We start from the raw sequence: 19,747 nt of genomic DNA, 5'->3' as shown, positions 1-19,747 counted from the left end.
CACATCTGCCTCTCCAGTGAATCAGAGAAGACAAATAGGTTCAACTTCCTGAAATTCAGTGAACTAATTTTTAATATTCTAGTCACAAAATTGCTTTTTACCAGTGCAAATCTGTTATGATACTGGTAGTCATACTGCCCTGGTGTGTGTTAGATATCCAGCAGACATAAGGCTACAGACAATTTTGCATATATCCTTCTAGAAATGTAAATAGAACTGTCTTGGCTTTCTCATTTATGTTTGCACAGCATAGCATGTGATAACTGTGTTCCACATCATGAGACGTTTGGCTGAAAAATGTGGTTATTACTGCTTGAGTGTTGTGCTTTGAGTATATTTTAAACATATTAGGATATTGGTTCAATTGTTTTGTTTCAATAAGTTTTTATTTAAAAAAGCTGTAGAACTTAATCACAAACTCAATAATAGTAATAACAGTTTGCAAGACAGCATAGCTTAACATCTTTGTAAATGAATCAACGTTATAGGTATATAAATCTAAACCACCCTCTCCTTCCCTTTTTCCCCCTCCTCCCCTCTACCCTTGCAAACATATAACATGAGTACACTGGTGTTCTATCAGTGTACCCCCAAACACAATACATCCCCTCCCTGTCCTTCCTTTTACCCCAGAAGGCTGGTCAAGTTAATCCATTCCTCATCGGTGGGATCATGTCTCACCTGGTGAATGTCTGTAAGCTTTTATACTTCTCCCAGAACTTTCAAACACAGCAACTAATGTTGCACAATTGGGCCTTGATGTTGCCTCCAGTGTGCTGCAATTTCACATTTAGCTCCTGCTAACCCCATATGACAAATGAAGTTGCCACTGTGCTCCTCTCCTTTTGCCCAATCCCAAAAGACATGATTTCGGGACCCTGCCATTTTGAATTTTACTGCAATTCCATTGGATATGGTAAAAGGTTCCCTCCTCCTCTCACCACCAGCAACATACGTCTGTAGCAGTATACGGATAAATACTTTTCAATCTGTGAGGAGTGAGATACCGTTGGGTAACTATTTATGTATTTATTTATTACATTTGTACCCCGCACTTTCCCACACACAGCAGGTTCAATGCGGCTTACGTAGTAAATAGAATTACAGAGTCTTGTAAGGAAAATAATACAAACTGTAATAAACATAATAATAGGTTTTAATAATATATGAATTGGATATGGGAAGGTGAACAAAGATAGGATAGGCAAAAGGAAAGGAAATTGGGAGGGGTATGGTATAGGAAAGATGGAGAAGGAAAGACTGGAGGATGAGTATAAGGAGATTGGGAGACAAGGTCAAAGGTATAATCGGTGTCAGTGTCAGAACAGGAGTTGTGTAGATGAGCTGATAAGATTAAGTTGGGTCGTTAGGGTAAGCTTGCTTGAAGAGATGTGTCTTCAACATTTTCCTGAAGGGTAGATAGCCATTAATTGTTCGGATGGATCTTGGTAGAGCATTCCAAAGCTGGCTGCCCGAAAAGGAGAAACTGGATGCATAGTAGGTTTTGTATTTAATTCCTCTGCAGTTGGTTGGGAAGGTGTAAATTGAGGTAAGTATGTGAGGACATTGATCTGTTTCTGATTGGGAGGTCGATTAAATCATTCATGTAGCTAGGGGATTCTCCGTATATGATCTTATGAATCTGGTATGGACCTTGAAATTTATTCTTTCTTTGATGGGGAGCCAGTGAAGCTTCTCTCGAAGAGGTGATGCGCTTTCAAATCTTGACTTGCTAAAGATAAGTCTGGCTGCTGTGTTCTGGGCAGTCTGAAGTCTTTTTATATGCATTCTCTTTAACCAGTAAACAGAGGGAGGTTTTCTGTACTTCTGCAAAGATATATTTCCATTGCCCACAACTCATATCTTCCCCAAGATCTCTTTTCCGGGTCTGCATAAATTTATATTTAATAAACTCTTTTGCCATGCATGAAACACTTTTCAAAGTCTTCTGTCTCCTCAGGATCATCTTTTTTTCACCCCTGGGTCTTCATATAATGCTAGACTTGCATTACTGGAAAAAAAGTCCCAGGATGGTAGATGGTATTGTTCTCTTACATCATTAAAAGTCAAACTCCTCCACATCCAGGAACTGTATGAAACAAGCCCCTCTCTTGTTTCTGAGCCCAAAGATGGGCTCATAATGGATGGGAGCCAGTGAAGATATCTTACCTTCCCTTCTTAGCTGTGACCACCCTCCAAATCTCCAATCTTCAAATCTCCAACAAGTGTTGTACAAAAGAATTATTGAGATGCTCTACCCCTCTCTAGGAGTAGAAGACACTCTCACAGAAGGTGCCTCAAAACAAAACAGGGAAACTGCATTGTGCAAGCTGTACAGCTGCTTTGTTTAGATAATGTTCCCACTGAAATTTGTTTGAGTTGTGCCATCCAATAATACAAAGTCAAGTTAGGGACAGCCCTCCCACCCATCTCAGCTCTGCACCACATATGTCCTGTAGAAGCATGGAGGTCTCCCCTGTAATATAAAATGGTTAACCAATCTCAATCCAATAGCATTTTGGTGGGGACTCTAGTGAGACCTTTATTTAGAATATTGTGTACAAATCTGGAGATCGCACCTTCAAAAAGATATAAACAGGATAGAGTCAGTCCAGAGGGTGGCTACACAAATGGCCAATGGTCTTCGCAATAAAGCATATGGGGACAGACTTAAAGATCTCAATATGTGTATTTTGGTAGAAAGGCGGGAGAGGGGAGATATGATAGAGGCATTTAAATAACTACGAAGCATTAATACACACTCTTACAATTGAAAGACAGCTCTGGAACGAGGGGATATAGGATGAAAGTAAAAGGGGATAGACTCCGAAGTAACCTGAGGAAATACTTGTTCTTGGAAAGGGTGGTGAATTCATGGAATGGCCTCCATGTGAAAGTGGTGGAGACGAAAATGGTATCTGAATTCGAGAGAGCTTGGGACAAGTACATAGGATCTCTAAGGAAGACATAGGATCTCTAAGGGAGACATGGATGGGCAGACTGGATAGACTATATGGTCTTTATCTGCCTACATTTTTCTCTGTTTCTATGTACTGTAGGGTTTGAAATTAAAAAAAAAAAATCAATTCATTTTTATTTCCGAAATCCTTCCCCACCAGAAGAGCCAACCTCCATGCCATCTATCTAAATTTAGCTCCACTGGAGGCATGTCCCTCCAGGGGCGGCCTCCTCTTCGGCCTCCAGAGGTTGTGGTGGTGGTGGGGGGGGGGGGGGGGGCGGAGTGGCACCTCCCAGGGCTCAGGGTGCATTTCTGTTTCCTCCCACACTCTCTCTCAGGGGCGGTCTGGTGCCGGGCAGGCTGTTCCAGATTAATATTTTACCCCCTATATACCAAAAGCATCTAAGATTTCCTGTAGCACTCGGTAATCCACAATATTGCATGCACTAGAAAGATCAAATTGCATCAACACAATTTGTTGACCATAAATGTCCTAAAAACATTGATTAGTATACCTAATAATGTCTCAGTACTAAATTTGTTTCTAAATCCTGGTTGATTTTGATGTAACAAATTAAACTGTTCCAAATAGTTTGTAAGCTGAATTGTTACTCTACCCCTAAGGTTTTAACACGCGGAAATATAGACACCACTGGTCTATAGTTAGCAACATCTCTGCTTTTCTTCTCATTTTATATTGGGTTTTCTGGAGTCTGAACTTTCCCTTAAATTGTTTCCAATTTATAGTAAACATCTCCGGCACCTGCATAACTGCCGGCTCCTCCCAAATGCCTCCTATGTACCACCCTTGACCTGTCCATTTTTTAAATGAGTCATTGAGATAGAGACAAGCATTCAAACGGACGTTGGACCAAAAACAGGGGAGAGAAGAAAAATTTTTAAGTAACTTGCAGGGGCATTTTTGATATGATGTGTAAGTCCAACTTTGGACTTTTGCTAAAAACGTCCAAAATTCAATAGGGGAATATAGCCATTTTCAAAACAGAAAAAATATCTATCTTTTTTTCATCAAAAATGGCTATTTGCTAGATGTTTTTGTGCATTTATCTTTTTGGTCCATTTGCAAAAAAAAAAAATCCAAGTGAAAAATGCACATAATCAAGCCATTGGGAATGTATGAGGAGCCGGCATTCTTAGTAGACTGGCCACACAGGCATCCCAGGAAAGCAATGGGGTACCCTAGGGGGCACTGCAGTGAATTTCAAATAAATGCTCCCAGGTACACATCTCAGTGTTGCTCCCTTATCTTGTCTACTGAGCCCCCCAAATCCCACCCAAAACTCACTACTCCCAACTGTACTTCACTCCTTATGGGTGAAGGGGGCATCTATATGTGGGTATAGCGGGTTTCTAGTGTGTTTTGGAGGGCTCACAGTTTCCACCACTAGACTACTCCAGGGACCTCTATGCTGCTCTAATGGACTTCAGCATAACATCTGAGGCTGGCATAGGTGCTAGTAAGTAATGTTTTTAATCACATTTTGGGGGGATGGGAGGAGGTTAGTGACCACTGGGGGAGTATAGGGAGGTCATCTCTGATTCTCTCCAGTGGTCATCTGGTCATTTAGGGCACTTTTTTGTGGCTTATTCATTAATAAAACAGGTGTAGACCAAAACGTCCAACTTACAGCCCTGGATGTTTTTGTTTTGTTCCATTATGGCAGAAAAATGTCCAAGTGTTAGGAACGCTCAGATCCCACGCTTAACATGCCTCTGACATGCCCCTTGTGATTTGAACACACTTCTGACGGACTTCATAGAAAAACATCTAAAAGTTGGTTTTGAAAATGCCAATTTGGATGTTTTTGTGAGAAAAACGTCCAAATGCAGATTTATGCCACTTTTTGGACATTTGTCTCTTTTGAAAATGAGCCCCATAGTAACATAGTAAATAGCAGCAGATAAAGACCTGAATGGTCCATCTAGTCTGCCCAACCGTCACGTTCATTATCGATTCAAGATTTAAATCAACAATGAACGTGATATTATATATTTGATCATAGTCTTCTATTTGGTTATGTCTTTGAAGGCCTGGAGAGAGGTAGCAGCTCTAAGGGAGGGGGGAAGGGTGTTCCACAGAAAAGGACCTAGATAGCTGAAAGCAATCTCACGAGTATATGACAGCGACAAAAGCTGAGGGTGATGGGGTAGAGAAGAGGTTACCTGATGAAGAGCATAATATGTGTGCAGCAAGTAGGGCCTCTTTTATCAAGCCGTACTGGTGATTCCCGGTGCAGTAATGCTGACCAAGCTCATTCACTTTGAATGTGCTCCATCGGCATTGCCGCGTGGGAACCATGAGGCTCGATAAAAGAGACCCTTAGTATAATACACATAAACTATATGCATCAAAGTAGCAGGCAAAATAAAACATGTATATAACTTATGTTACCGCCGTCTATTTTGTAGATGGTAAGGGCTCCTGGGCTAAATCCCATGCTGACTAGTTAGTGCATCTATGTAAGAACATAAGTATTGCCATACTGGGACAGACAGAAGGTCTATCAAGCCCAGCATCCTGTTTTCAACAGTGGCCAATCCAGGTTACAAGTACCGGGCAAGATCTCCAAACTGTACATTTTATGCTGCTTATCCTAGAAATAATCAAAAAGCGAAAACAAATGGCTTAAACGTGTCTGTAATCAATATTGTAAAAATACACAAATTCAATCAGACCACGAATGCTTATTATGGTGTAAAATTAATAGGCTGATAGAGGCGTCTCATATCTGAATGGAAGCTTCTGAATGTATGCTCCCTGAGTGGCTATCAAGCCAATGAAAAATTATAATCATCGACCACCTCCAGCCAACCAATCAGTGCCTAAACATTGCTGATCCTCAGCGAGTATTTTTCATTGGCTTGATAGCCGCTCAGGGAGCATACATTCAGAAGCTTCCATTCAGATATGAGACGCCTCTATCAGCCTATTAATTTTACACCATAATAAGCATTCGTGGTCTGATTGAATTTGTGTATCCTAGAAATAAGCAGTGGATTTTCCCCAAGTCCACTTTAATAATGGCTTATGGACTTTTCTTTTAGGAAGCTAGCCAAACCTTTATTAAACCCCACTAAGCTAATTGCTTTTACTACATTCTCTGGCAAAGAATTCCAGAGTTTAATTACACATTGAGTGAAGAAATATTTTCTCTGATTTGTTTTAAATTTTCTACTTTGTAGCTTCATTGCATGCCCCCTAGTCTAGAATTTTTAGAATGAGTAAACAATTGATTCACATCTACCCGTGCCACTCCACTAATTATTTTATAGACCTCTAATATTAATTACCCTCAGCCGTCTTTTCTCCAAGCTGAAGAGCCCTATCCACTTTAGCCTTTCCTCATAGAGAAGTCGTCCCATCCCCTTCATCATTTTCGTCACCCTTCTCTGAACCTTTTCTAATTCCACCATATGTTTCTTGAGATGCGGTGACCAGAATTGCACACAATATTCGAGGTGCGGTTGCACTATGGAGCGATACAAAGGCATTACAATGTCCTCATTTTTGCTTTCCATTCCTTTCCTAATAATACCTAACAATCTATTTGCTTTCTTAGCCGCCACTGCACATTGAGCAGAGCTTTTCAACATACCATCAACGATGACACCTAGATCCCTTTCCTGGTCGGTGACTCTTAATGTGGAACCTTGCATTACGAAGCTGTAGTTTGGGTTCCTTTTTACCACATGCATCACTTCGCACTTGCTCACATTAAACATCATCTACCATTTGGACGCCCAGTCTCCTAGTCATGTAAGGTCCTCTTGTAATTTTTCACAATCCTCTTGCGATTTAACAACTTTATATAACTTTGGGCCCTGTTTACTAAGGTGTGTTAGCGTTTTTAACGTGCCTAAAATTAGCGCATGCGCTAACTGTGTAGGCGCCTGTAAGGATATTGTAGACGCATACACTGTTAATGCGTGTACATGGTTAACGTGCGTTAAAAATGCTAATGCGCCTATAATGCAGCTTAGTAAACAGGGCCTTTTGTGTCGTCAGCAAATTTAATTACCTCACTAGTTATTCCCATCTCTAGATCATTTATAAATGTGTTAAAAAGCAGCAGTCCCAGCACAGACCCCAGTGGAACCCCACTAGCTATCCTTCTCCATTGAAAATACTGACCATTTAACACTACTTTCTGTTTTCTATCTTTTAGCCAGCTTTTCCTTGTCAACAACAGCAGATGAATCCATTAACTGATGGGTTGTATCCGCCTACCAGCAGGAGGAGATAGAGAACACTGAAAGCACATGGTGTTCCTGGATGCCCAGCCCCCTGTGCCTTCAGTATATCTCTATCTCCCAGCAGGTGTGGACGTCGCTTTCTCAGCTCCTGGATTTCTGCCTGGAGTGGCTCATGTGCTTTGCCAGTAGAGCGGGGGGTGTTGTGGCTGGTGGTGCCCACTTTAAAGGCATACTTGATTTTCCCTGTCCCTGCCTTACCCTAGTCCCCCTCCTCCCGGAGTTTCTCTTTGGCTACCTGCCTCTAACTTTCCTCACAGTAAAAGAAAAAAAAGAGAGGCTTTCTCCCGCTTGACCGAAGCTCGTTTGACTCGGTCTCCTGAGGTAAGAGTGGTGCCCAGCTCCTCCGGGGAGGTTCCCGCTGACAACGCTCTGTGCGGGGTAAGTTTTGGTGCAAAGGCGCCATTTTGTTTTTTGTATTTGATGGCTGCTGAAGGGGTTAAGCGCTGCCCCCACTGTGGGAAATGCAGCACATGCTGCCTTGATGCTAATGCTGGCACGAGCGATGCTTATGCTGGCATGAGCATGGCGGGCGGTGATTCTTCCCGCCCGACTGAGTTGGCAGAGGGTGCCATCTTGGAGGCGCCGCATGACTCGACCCTCGCGGTTGCGGAGGGGCCTGATTGCAGGGGGACACCTCGTTTCGAGGTTTTTAGAGGAGCTATTGCCTCCGCTTCCCCCAATGTGGGGACGGATGCGCAGGGTGAGTTTTTCTCCCCTGAATTTGTGCTGCTGATGCATAAGGCTGTTATGTTAAAAAGAGCACTGCCTGAGGCTCCTGACAATTCCTTTCGGACTGGGTTGCCTCCAGTTCTTGATAGCCCAGCGTCTGCTGGAGACTTTATTTCTTCCCCTGAGCTTTTGGCTGACGCTAAGTGTAGACGAGTGAATACCCTGTCTAAGGGGGACTATTCACCCTGTTCTCCCCCCTGGTCTAGTTTTGGGGAGTCTTAGGGGTCTGGCAGGCCCTCACGGACTGATGATCCAGACGAGGGTGGCTGCTTGCCACAGGAGTTGGATGACCAAAGCTGTTCGGATTTTCCACCGCGAGGAGCTGCCAGCTCTCATTTCTGATGCCTTACAGGCCCTTTGTATTGAAGATCCTGACGAGGGCACTGCCTCTTCTATTAATTCTCAGATGGCTAGTACTAAGAAGCCTTCTCGGGCTTTTCCCGTGCATGCTTTCATTCAAGAGCTTATTTCAGCTCAATGGTCTGACCCTGATGGTCCCTTGAAGTTGGCCAGGGCTATGTGTCACCTTTATCCTCTGAGTGAAAGTCAGTTGGCCCTCTTTGGGATGCCTAAAGTGGATGCGTTAGTCACGGCTGTGACTAAAAAGACTACTCTCCCGGTGGAGGGAGGGGTTGCTTTGAAAGATATGCAGGACCGGCGGCTGGAATCCGCGCTGAAGCGGTCCTTTGACATCTCAGGCCTGTCCTTACGGGCGGCTATTTGCAGTTCCTATGCAGCCCGGGCCTACCTTTCCTGGTTGCAGCAGGCGGTTGAGCAGCCTGCCAATGGAGTGGGTTCCCTCGCTGAGGGGTTCCCTCCATACATAGAGTCTGCCCTGTCTTTTTTGGCTGATGCCCTTTATGATCTGGTCAGAGCTTTGGCTCAGCAGATGTCGGTGACGGTTGCTGCCCGCCGCCTTCTTTGGCTCCGGCATTAGGCGGCTGAGATGGCCTCTAAACAAAGGCTGGTGAGGTTACCCTTTCGGGGTCTTCTTTTATTTGGGGAGGATTTGGAGTTGGATTGTTAAGGACCTGGGGGACTCTAAGTCCCAACGGTTGCCTGAGGATAGGCCGAGTCCTTCTTCCAAAAGTCCTTCTTTTCCCTCCTCTTCTAGGCCACATTTTTGCGAAGCTCGCAGGTATCGCCTGGGGTGCTCTGCGGAGTTGGATCAATGTACCCGTTTCCAGTAGAGGAACTCCTTTCGTTTGGACAAACGTGCTGTGGCGTCCGGGCAACATCCAGGAGTTCAGGGGTGTCTTCCACAATGATGGGGCGCCGGTCCACTCATCAGTTCCCGCAGTAGGGGGTCGTCTCTCCCTCTTTCTCGAGGAGTGGACCGAGATTTCTTCAGATCAGTGGGTTCTGGACTTGATCAGAGAAGGTTACCGACTAGAATTCGCTGCCCCGGTGGGAGACGCGTTTTTTGGAGTCCCGATGCGGCACTGCCGTCAAGCGGGTGGCGGTAAACAAGACATTGCAGGTGTTGCTGAAGCTTGGAGTGGTGGTTCTGGTTCCTTCCGCCGAACGTGGCAGCGGTCGCTACTCCATCTATTTTGTGGTGCCTCGAAAAGGCGGGTCGTTCAGACCTATCCTCGACTTACGCAGAGTCAACAAGGCCTTAGGAATGCGACACTTCCGTATGGAAACCCTGCGCTCCGTCATTGCGGTGGTACAGCCAGGAGAGTTTCTTACGTCTCTGGACCTCAAGGAAGCGTATTTGCATATTTCCATCTGGCCGCCGCATCAGCGGTTTCTACGGTTTGCGGTATTGAGCCAACATTTCCAGTTTCACGCCTTGCCTTTCGGCCTGGCAACTGCCCCTCGGACTTTTTTTTTTTTTTTGTTCCATTTGTACCCCGCGCTTTCCCACTCATGGCAGGCTCAATGCGGCTTACATATATAGGTACTTATTTGTACCTGGGGCAATGGAGGGTTAAGTGACTTGCCCAGAGTCACAAGGAGCTGCCCGTGCCTGAACTGGGAATCAAACTCAGTTCCCCAGGACCAGAGTCCACCACCCTAACCACTAGGCCACTCCTCCAAGGTGATGGTAGTGGTGGCTGCCTTTCTCAGGCGAGAGGGTATCAGAATTCACCCTTATCTCGACAAGTGGCTCATCAGAGCGGATTTGACAGACGAAAGCCGACTTGCCACAGCCAGAGTTGTTACAGTTCTTCAGACTCTGGACTGGGTAGTCAATATGCCCAAAAGTCACCTGACCCCCTCTCAGTCTCTCGAGTATTTGGGAATCCGGTTCGGCACGGCTTCGGGGTTCATTTTTCTTCCTGACAACAGGCGTCTCAAGCTTCAGAATCAGGTCTGCCTGCTCCTGCGGATGCTTCACCTTCAAGCTTGGGACTTCGTTCAGCTCCTGGGATCAATGACGGCCACCATAGAGGTGGTTCCCTGGGCGAGAGCTCACATGAGGCTGCTGCAGCTTGCTGTACTTCAGCAATGGTCTCCGATTTCCCAGGAATACCAACGCAGACTAAGGTGGCTTCCTGCGGCCCAGCGCAGCTTGCTCTACTTCAGCAATGGTCTCCGATTTCCCAGGAATACCAACACAGACTAAGGTGGCTTCCTGCGGCCCTACACCCCTTCCCGTGCACTCCGCTCCATGGATAAATCCTTCTTATCTGTTCCCTTCTCTACTACTGCCAACTCCAGATTTCTCGCCTTCTGTCTCTCTGCACCCTACGCCTGGAATAAACTTCCTGAGCCCCTACGTCTTGCCCCATCCTTGGCCACCTTTAAATCTAGACTGAAAGCCCACCTCTTTAACATTGCTTTTGACTCGTAACCACTTGAAACCACTCGCCTCCACCTACCCTCCTCTCTTCCTTCCCGTTCACATTAATTGATTTGATTTGCTTACTTTATTTATTTTTGTCTATTAGATTGTAAGCTCTTTGAGCAGGGACTGTCTTTCTTCTATGTTTGTGCAGCACTGCATACGCCTTATAGCGCTATAGAAATGCTAAATAGTAGTAGTAGTAGTAGTATGGATTGGTGGCTTTCCGACAGCTTGCTGCGGCAGGGGATGCCACTGGCTTTTCCTTTTTGGTGTCTGGTGATAACGGATGCCAGTCTTTCGGGCTGGAGAGCTCATTGCCGGGGACGCTTTGCTCAGGGTCTGTGGTCCACCGCGGAAGCGGGATGGTCCATCAATCGCTTGGAACTGAGAGCGATATTCCAGGGTCTTCTGGCCTTCCACAGGACGCTGAAGGGTCTTCCTGCCTGAGTTCTGCCGGACAACACGATAGCAGTGGCCCACATCAATCGTCAGGGCGGCACTCTGTGCAGGGCCCTGGCTGCGCAGGCGTCTCAGATCTGTGACTGGGCCGAGCGCCACCTAGAGCTGCTGTCCGCGGCTGACATAGCTGGTCAGAGCAACGTACTAGCCGATTTCCTCAGCACACACCAAATCAACCCGGCAGAATGGGAACTGGCAGAAGAAGTTTTTCTTCAGATTTGTGCCAAATGGGGGACTTCAGGCTTGGACTTCATGGCGTCAAGCTTAAACGCCAAAATCCCTCGCTTTTTCAGCAGAAGGAGAGATCCTCGCTCGGCAGGGTTGGATGCCCTGGCTCAACCTTGGCTCTCGGGCCTCCTGCATGTGGTCCCTCCTTGGCCCTTGATAGGGTGAGTTCTACTTTGGATTCGCCTGCACCGAGGATTGGCGATTCTCATGGCCCCGGTTTGGCCAAGGCGTCTGTGGTGCGCGGATCTCTGGTGGATGCTGGTGGACGCACCTCTTCCTGTGCCTCGGGTTCCGAACTTGTTAGTTCAGGGTCCGGTGACTATGGAAGATCCTTGCCGCTTTGATCTTACGGCCTGGTTCTTGAGAGGGCGCAATTGAGGGACAAGGGCTATTCTAATAAGGTTATTGCCACGCTCTTGCAGGCTCGCACGCGGTCTACCTCTGTGACTTATGCACGGATTTGGCGCACTTTTGAAGCGTGGTGTACTCCAAAGTCTATTTCGCTGACTCTGGCGACAGTCTCGCTTTTGCTGGACTTTTTGCAGGACGGGCTACAAAAGGGCCTGGCCTACAATTCCCTTCGAGGTCAAGTGGCAGCGTTGGCCTGCTTCTGGGGGAAAGTCTCCAGCTTGTCCCTTGCTGCTCTTCCAGATATTGTCAGATTTCTCAGAGGGGCGCTTCGTCTGTGTCCTCCTTTGCGGTCGCCCTGTCCGGCTTGGAACCTGAGGCTCGTGTTGAAGGCGCTCCAGCGAACTCTGTCTGAGCCTCTTAAACAGACTTCTGAGAAGGATGTGTCTCTCAAGACAGTTTTTTTTAGTGGCAATGATGTTGGCAAGAAGAGTGTCTGAGTTTCAGGCTCTTTCCTGTCGGGATCCTTTTCTACAGTTCTCAGAATCCGGGGTAACTGTTCATATGGTACCTTCCTTTCTGCCTAAAGTGGTTTCAGCTTTTCACCTGAACCAGCCCATTTTTCTTCCTTCCTTCCTTCTGTAAGGAGGAGTTTCTGGACTCCTTTGGGCAATTGCGCCTTTTGGATGTCCGCATGGCTCTGTGGCAGTATCTGCAGATGTCAAATGAGTTTAGGAATTCTGATCATTTATTTGTTGGCAGGTCCCTGATGGAGGTTTCTGGCGTCTAAGGCCACTATAGCCCGCTGGCTTAAGGAACTCATTTTTTTCTGCTTATCTGCTTTCAGGGCGGTCGCGGCCTGAAGCATTTAAAGCGCACTCTACGAGGGCAATGTCCTCTTCGTGGGCTGAAACGGGTGTCTTTTCTCTTCAAGAGATCTGTCGTGCGACTACCTGGGCTTCTCAGCTCTCTTTTGTGTGGAATTACAGGCTGGATGAGGCAGTGCAGCAGGATGCGCATTTTGGAGCGCAAGTGCTTGCTCGCGGAGTTGCCTTTTCCCACCCTACTTAGGGAGTGCTTTGATACATCCCATCTGTTAATGGATTCATCTGCTGTTGATGACAAGGAAGGGAAAATTAGGTTCTTAACTTGATAATTTTCTTTCCTTTAGTCACAGCAGATGAATCCATGATCCCTCCCTGTCTGACTTTAGTTTTTGTACAGGTGTTGCATACAGACATTGTGCCTCATCAGGAGTATTTGAAGACAAGCTATCAGAGAGTTACTACATGCTGTTTTTATTGCAGGGGGTTGATAACGTCCCTCCTTTGTTTGGTTATTGCTCCGGTTCAGGGGCATTTGTTCTCTGTGAGGAAAGTTTATGTTCTTTTTCCTTTCTTATTCACTCTGCTTTGGAAATTTCATATACTGAAGGCAGAGGGGGCTGGGCGTCCAGGAACACCATGTGCTTTCAGTGTTCTCTATCTCCACCTGCTGGTAGGCAGATACAACCCATCAGTTAATAGATTCATTGCTGTGACTAAAAGAAAATTATCAAGGTAAGAACCTAATTTTCCCTTAATCCATATTAGAACACTACCTCCTATCCCATGACTCTCCAATTTCCTCTTTCAAGAGGTACTTTGCCAGATACACAATAGCGACCGGCTCACCTTTATCCACATGTTTGTTCACCCCTTCTAAGAAATGTAGTAGATTGATGAGGCATGATTTTCCTTCACTAAATCCATGTTGGCTTTGTCTCATTAATCCATGCTTTTGAATATGCTCTGTAATTTTGTCGTTTATAATAGTCTCTACCATTTTGCCTGGCACCAACGTCAGGCTCAGCGGTGTATAATTTCCCGGATCGTCTCTGGAACCTTTTTTAAAACTCGGCATTACATTGGTCACACTCCAATCTTCCGGTACTATACTTGATTTTAAAGATAAATTACATGTTACTAACAATAATTCTGCATGTTCATTTTTCAGTTCAATACTCTGGGATGAATACCGTCCGGTCTAGGCAATTTACTACTCTTCAGTTTGTCAGATTGCGCCATTACATCTTGCAGGTTTATAGAGATTTCATTCAGTTTCTCTGACTCATCAGCTTTGAATACCATTTCTGGCACTGGTATCTCTCCCAAATCTTCCTCAGTGAAGACTGAAGCAAAGAATTCATTTAATCTCTCTGCTATGGCTTTGTCTTCCTTGAGTGCCCCTTTTACCCCTCGGTCATCTAGCGGTCCAACCAATTCTTTTGCTGGCTTCTTGCTTTTAATATACCTAAAAAAATTAAAAATGTTTTACTATGTGATTTTTGCCTCCAACGCAAACCTTTTTTCAAAGTCCCTCTTTGCCTTCAGTATCAGCGCTTTGCATTTGACTTGTCATTCGTTATTCTGTTTCTTATTATTTTCAGTCGGATCCTTCTTCCATTTTCTGAAGGATTTTCTTTTAGCTCTAATAGCTTCCTTCACCTCACTTTTTAACCATGCCAGCTGTTGTTTGGTCTTCCTTCTTCCTTTTTTAATACATGGAATGTATTTAGCCTGGGTTTCCAGTATGGTATTTTTGAACAGCATCTACACCTGATGTAAATTTTTGACCTTCACAGTTGCTCCTCTTTTTTTTCACTGTTGTTCTCATTTTATCATAGTCTCCTTTTTGAAAGTTAAAATGCTAACGTATTGGATTTCCTGTGTGTACTTACTCCAAAACCGATATCAAATCTGATTATATTATGATCACTGTTATCAAGTGGCCCCAGCACCATTGCCTTCACCAAATCATGCGCTCCACAAAGGACTAAGTCTGGAAGTTTTCCCCCTCTTGTCTGCTCCTGTACCAACTGCTCCATAAAGCGGTCCTTGATTTCATCAAGGAATTTTACCTCCCTAGCATGTCCTGATGTTACATTTACCCAGTCAATATCAGGGTAATTGAAATCACCCATTACTATTGTGTTCCCCAGTTTCTGATAACATTTCTACACGCTAACTGATTAGCACAGAAGCACCTACTCTCTGCCCCCAGAAAAATTAAAACATTAGTTTTTTGGTGCGTGGTATGTGCGTGCACATTTAGAACTTACTGTGGGATTCCTTGGCACGTTCCGCAGCAAGCCCTTCTATGTTGCAGTAAGCACATTCTAGTTCATACCACAGCTTAGTAAAGGAGCCCATAATGAAGTGTTTGCATGCTTTGAATATCATTGTTACGTATCCCACTTGTATTGTGCACGATTTTGCCGTGGTAAGAGCCAAATATGGTATTTCTTTAACGCATGTTAGTAACTACCTCCAAAGTCATAAAGAAAAAAAAATTGTATACAAATTAAATTAGGCTCCGCTCACTGGACAAATCTCTCTTGTTGTCCCCCTTCTCCTCCACTCCTTTTCTCTCGCAGCACCTTATGCCTGGAATAGACTTCCTGGACCTATACGTCTAGCTCCATCTCTACCTGTTTTCAAATCTATGCTGAAAACCCACCTTTTCACTGCTGCTTTTTAGCTCCTAGCCACTACTCAATTGCCCGCCCCTTGTCCCTTCCTTTCTCACCCATTACTTCCCTCACCTGTAACTGTCTTGTCTGTCTGTATTATTTAGATTGTAAGCTCTTTTAAGCAGGAACTGTCTCTTTGTATCAGGTGTTCAGCGCTGCGTGGTTCTGGTAGTGCTATACAAATGCTAATAATAAATTAGGCTACACTATAGTATTTAGTTTTTATTTTGTACTAGAACTTAAGGTGCTGTGTATATATGTATTTTTTTCTCTTTTCTTTAGATAATACTTAAAGCAGTGCAAGACAAAGTATAGGTTCCCCTATTTTATTTTTGCTGGACTTGTTCAAATTTTTTCTACAAGTAAATTGTATTACAGTTTTACTTAATAAATGTGGTAAGCTTAGGAATGCTTCTTTTTATTTATTTTACAAGCAGATGGCTGGAACAGCAAGGCATGACCGAGAGATGGCAATGCAGGCTAAAAAAAACCTTTCAAACTGTACAGATCCCATTGAGAAACTTCGGCTACAGTGTCTGTCCAGAGGATCTGCAGGAATTAAAGGGCTTGGTCGGTAAGTCTAACAGTCCAACATGGTAATAAGCTGTTTATCACTTATGTCAAACATACGTTGCTCAGAAAGAACCAATGGTCAGGCTTAGAATAATGAGCTGAGAACCAGGAGACATGGTTCAAATCCTAGTTTATCCACTCACATTCCTTGTGGTTTTGGGTCAGTTACTTTATTTTGCATTGCCTTTGGTGCTTACTTAGGGCCTCTTTTACTAAGCCCTGCTAGTGATTCCTGGTGCAGCAAATGAGAGGAAGCCCATTCAATTCCTGTGGGCTTCCTGTCATTTGCCGCGCAGGAATTGCTAGCACGTCTTACGTCTTAGTAAAAGAAGCACTTAGATTGTAAGCTCCTGAGAGAAGAGACGTGCAGTACATGGATGTTAATTTACAAGAATTATCTTTTTGTAGAATGCTATATAATTGCTTTTCTAATGCATTAATTCTACTAAATAAAGGAGTGTAAAACTAGAAGAATAATTGGAAAGTCTAAATAAAATTTAACATTTTTTTTATTTCCTAGTTTGGGGCAAAATCTGTTGAGAATGTGCTTGTTAGTTGACTGCAGTTCTTGCTTACATTTGCAGTTTCAGGAGGTCTTGTAAAACTTACTAATGGGTAGTACTTAAAAAAATTACTGGTACTCATACAGGGCATTTAAAGGGCAGGGTGACTATTTGTGGTTCTGCTCCCGCAGTTGTCCTACCCCTGTTACCAGCTGCAAGGGGTTTAGGAAAGGGGGAGTGATGGTTGTTCTGGGGCCTTATTTGTTAATGGGGGTGTCTGATCTGTCATTGTGTGGGGAGGAAGAGAGGATGTCAGGGTATTAATTAGGGGTGAAGTTTTTTGGGGAGACATCCAAGCAGCAATGTCAAACAGGCAGGCTGATATGTGGGTCTGGATTCCTGCTGAATTTCTGATGTAGAGAGGTAGATCTCGGAGTTATCAGCATAAAGGTAATACTGAAAACCATGGGATGAGATCAGAGCACAAAGGAAAGATGTATAGATGTAGAAAAGAAGAGGTCCCAAGACAGTACCCTGAGGTACACAAACTGATTGATATAAGTGGAGGAGGATCCACCAGAGTATACACTAAAAGTACGATGGGAGAGATAAGAAGAAAACCAGGAGAGAACAGAGCCCTGATAGCCAAGTGAGGACAGTGTTTCAAGGAGTAGGTGGTGATCAACAGTGTCAAAAGCAGCAGATACATTGAGAAGGATGAGGATAGAATAGAGACCTTTGGATCTGGCCAGGAACAGGTCATTGGAGACTTTAGCAAAGGCTTTTTCAGTTGACTGAAGTGGGCAAAAACCAGATTTAAGTGAATGAAGAATAGCTTGAGATGAAAGAAAGTCGGGACAATGGCAGTGAATAGCACTTTCAAGTAGCTTAGCTAGGAAAGGGAGGAGGGAGATGGGGCGATAGTTGGAAGGACAGATAGGTTCCAATGATGGTTTTTTAAGGAGTGGTATTACTACGGCATGTTTGAAGGCATCAGGAACAGTTGCAGTGGAAAGTGAAAGGTTGAGGATATGACAGAAGGGATGACAGTAAGAGAGAGAGAGTGCTAAGTGGGAATAGGATCAGAGGAACAGGTAGTCAGTTTGGATGAGGAAAGAAAATGTTCAGTTTCCTCTTCAGTGGTTTCAGAAAAGGAGGCAGGGTTGAAGGAGGGTTGAGAGAATGGACTGGAGGAAGGAGAGGTGGAGGTGACTTGGTTGAGAACTCAAGGTTATTCTTCTATAGATTTAAGAAGCTTTTGGCAGCATCCCACTGTGCATGCATGAGTACCTTCCCTCTCAGCGTGAGTGAATGGGACCAGCAATCTTCTTCTTTCTATGGAGCAGCGGGTCACGTTTTTTTCCTTTGGAAGTGGAGGACAAGCCCAGGGCCAAGATGCTCGAGGTCCTGGACTACAAGTCTCCTCCTTGAGAGGCTATAACTGTCCCTCTCCACAAGGTACTTCAGGAAGTCCTCGTTAGGAACTGGGAGTCCCCTCTGTTGGTACCGGTCATTCCTAAGAAGATCGACACCCAGTATCGGATCCACAATGCACCTGGTTTTGATAAGCCTCAGTTGCCTCACTATTTCATGGTGGTGGAATCCGCTCTCCAAAGAGCCAGGTGTTCCAGGGACTATGCCTCGGCTCCTAAGGTAGAGAAGCTAGAACCCTGGATTCTTTTAAGAGGAAGATGTACCAGACTTCAAAGCTCTTCTCCCGAATACAATCATACCAGCTGTTCATGAGGATCCACTTGTGAAACTCTGTGTGCAAGTTGTCGGACTTGGCTGAGATGCTCCCTCCGGAGCAGGTCGAGTCACTTCGCCAGTTGGTCAACCGGCAGAAGTTGTATCGAAAGTTCAGGGGCACTTATGACACTTTTGATGTGGCATCCAGGATCTCTGCTCAGAGTATAGCAATGTGCAGGTTCTCATGGCTGCATGTTTCTGACTTGGAACATTCTGTTCAGCAGAGGTTGGTGGATGCACCATGCCAGGGGGATAACCTTTTTGGAGAGAAGGTTGAGGAGGTCACTAACCAAATCAAAAAACATACCGATGGCATCTCTTCTCTCTCCTGCCGGTTCTGCATCTACCTCCTCAGCTAGGAGGACTTTTGGCAAACCAAAGAGGAGTATCTATTACTGTCAGAGGCTTAGGTACAACCCCTTGGCTCGCCAGCCTATTCAGGCTCAATCCCAGCGTGCTTGTTCATGTCAACAGCATGTACCAAAGGCCCCTGCTGTTCCCCAGGCAAAGCAAGGGATAAGTTTTTGACTGGCTCTAGTAGAGCATAGCCACAGTAAAAGTGTCCATCCCAGACTACTTGTCATTTGGGGGGAGGCTGAAAGATGGCCCCTTATAACCTCTGACCCATGGGTTCTTCAAATAGTCCGTCTCAGATACACACTCAGTTGGTATCTAAAACCTCCAGATTGCCCCCAAAGCTTATTCATTCAGCTCTTAGCACAGACAGGTACTTGCAGGGGAACTCTCAGCCCTTCTGAAGGCCCATGTGGTCGAGCCCGTTCCACCCGGGGAGGAAGGGCGGGGATTCTATTCTAGGTACTTCCTTGTGCAAAAGAAAACAGGGGGGATGCGTTCCATCCTAGACCTAAGGACACTGAACAAATTCCTAGTCTGAGAAAAGTTAAGGAGGTTTCCCTAGGCACGCTTCTCCTGATGATTCAGAAAATGATTGGCTATGCTCTGTGGACTTAAAGGATGCATATATTCACATCCCGATACTTCCAGCCCTCTGGAAGTATCTTTGATTTCGGCTGGGAACACATCTCTATCAATACCCTGTGTTGCCTTTTGGCCTTGCGTCGGCTCCCAGGTCTTCACCAAATGTCTAGCGGTAGTTGCAGGATCGCTATGCAGACTGGGAGTCCATGTGTTCCCGTATCTTGACGATTGGCTGGTAAACAGCACCTCTTTGAATGGTGCTCAGGAGTCCATGTAGATGATTATTCGGGTGCTCGAGCTACTTGGGTTTGTTTTAAACTACCCCAAGTCCCATCTTCTCCCTGCCCAGCAATTGGAGTTCATAGGAGCCCTGCTCGATACACAGAAAGTTCAAGCCTATCTTCCTGAGATGAAAGCGGACACTCTTGAAGCACTTGCTTCTAAGGTTCGAGCCTCTCAGCAGGTCACAGCTTGGCAGATGTTGAGATTGTTGGGCCACATGGCTTCCACAGTGTATATTACACCAATGACACATCTTCATATGAGATCATCTTAATGGACCCTGGCTTCTCAGTGGTATCAAGCCATGGGGAGCCTGGAAGATGCCACCCAAGTGTGCCCAGAGCTTGTATTCTCTCTTCAGTGGTGGACCATTCGATCCAGTTTGACTCTGGTACTTC

General features: G+C 45.1%; 1 protein-coding gene across 4 annotated transcripts in view; it reads left to right on the top strand.

Annotated features, from left to right (window-relative positions):
• The window catches only part of CAPSL (calcyphosine like), a 105,809-nt gene that overhangs the window by 28,142 nt on the left and 57,920 nt on the right, over positions 1–19,747 (top strand). For all 4 annotated transcript variants that reach the window (XM_030193034.1, XM_030193033.1, XM_030193032.1 and 1 more), the window contains exon 2: positions 15,741–15,877. In XM_030193034.1, the coding sequence (XP_030048894.1) occupies positions 15,741–15,877 (137 nt within the window). The remainder of the gene's footprint in view (positions 1–15,740; positions 15,878–19,747) is intronic.

Source organism: Microcaecilia unicolor, chromosome 2 (assembly GCF_901765095.1).
Source record: "Microcaecilia unicolor chromosome 2, aMicUni1.1, whole genome shotgun sequence".
NCBI classification, from domain to species: domain Eukaryota; kingdom Metazoa; phylum Chordata; class Amphibia; order Gymnophiona; family Siphonopidae; genus Microcaecilia; species Microcaecilia unicolor.
Note: the sequence above shows the minus strand (reverse complement) of the source record. Positions and strands in the feature narration are given on the sequence as shown.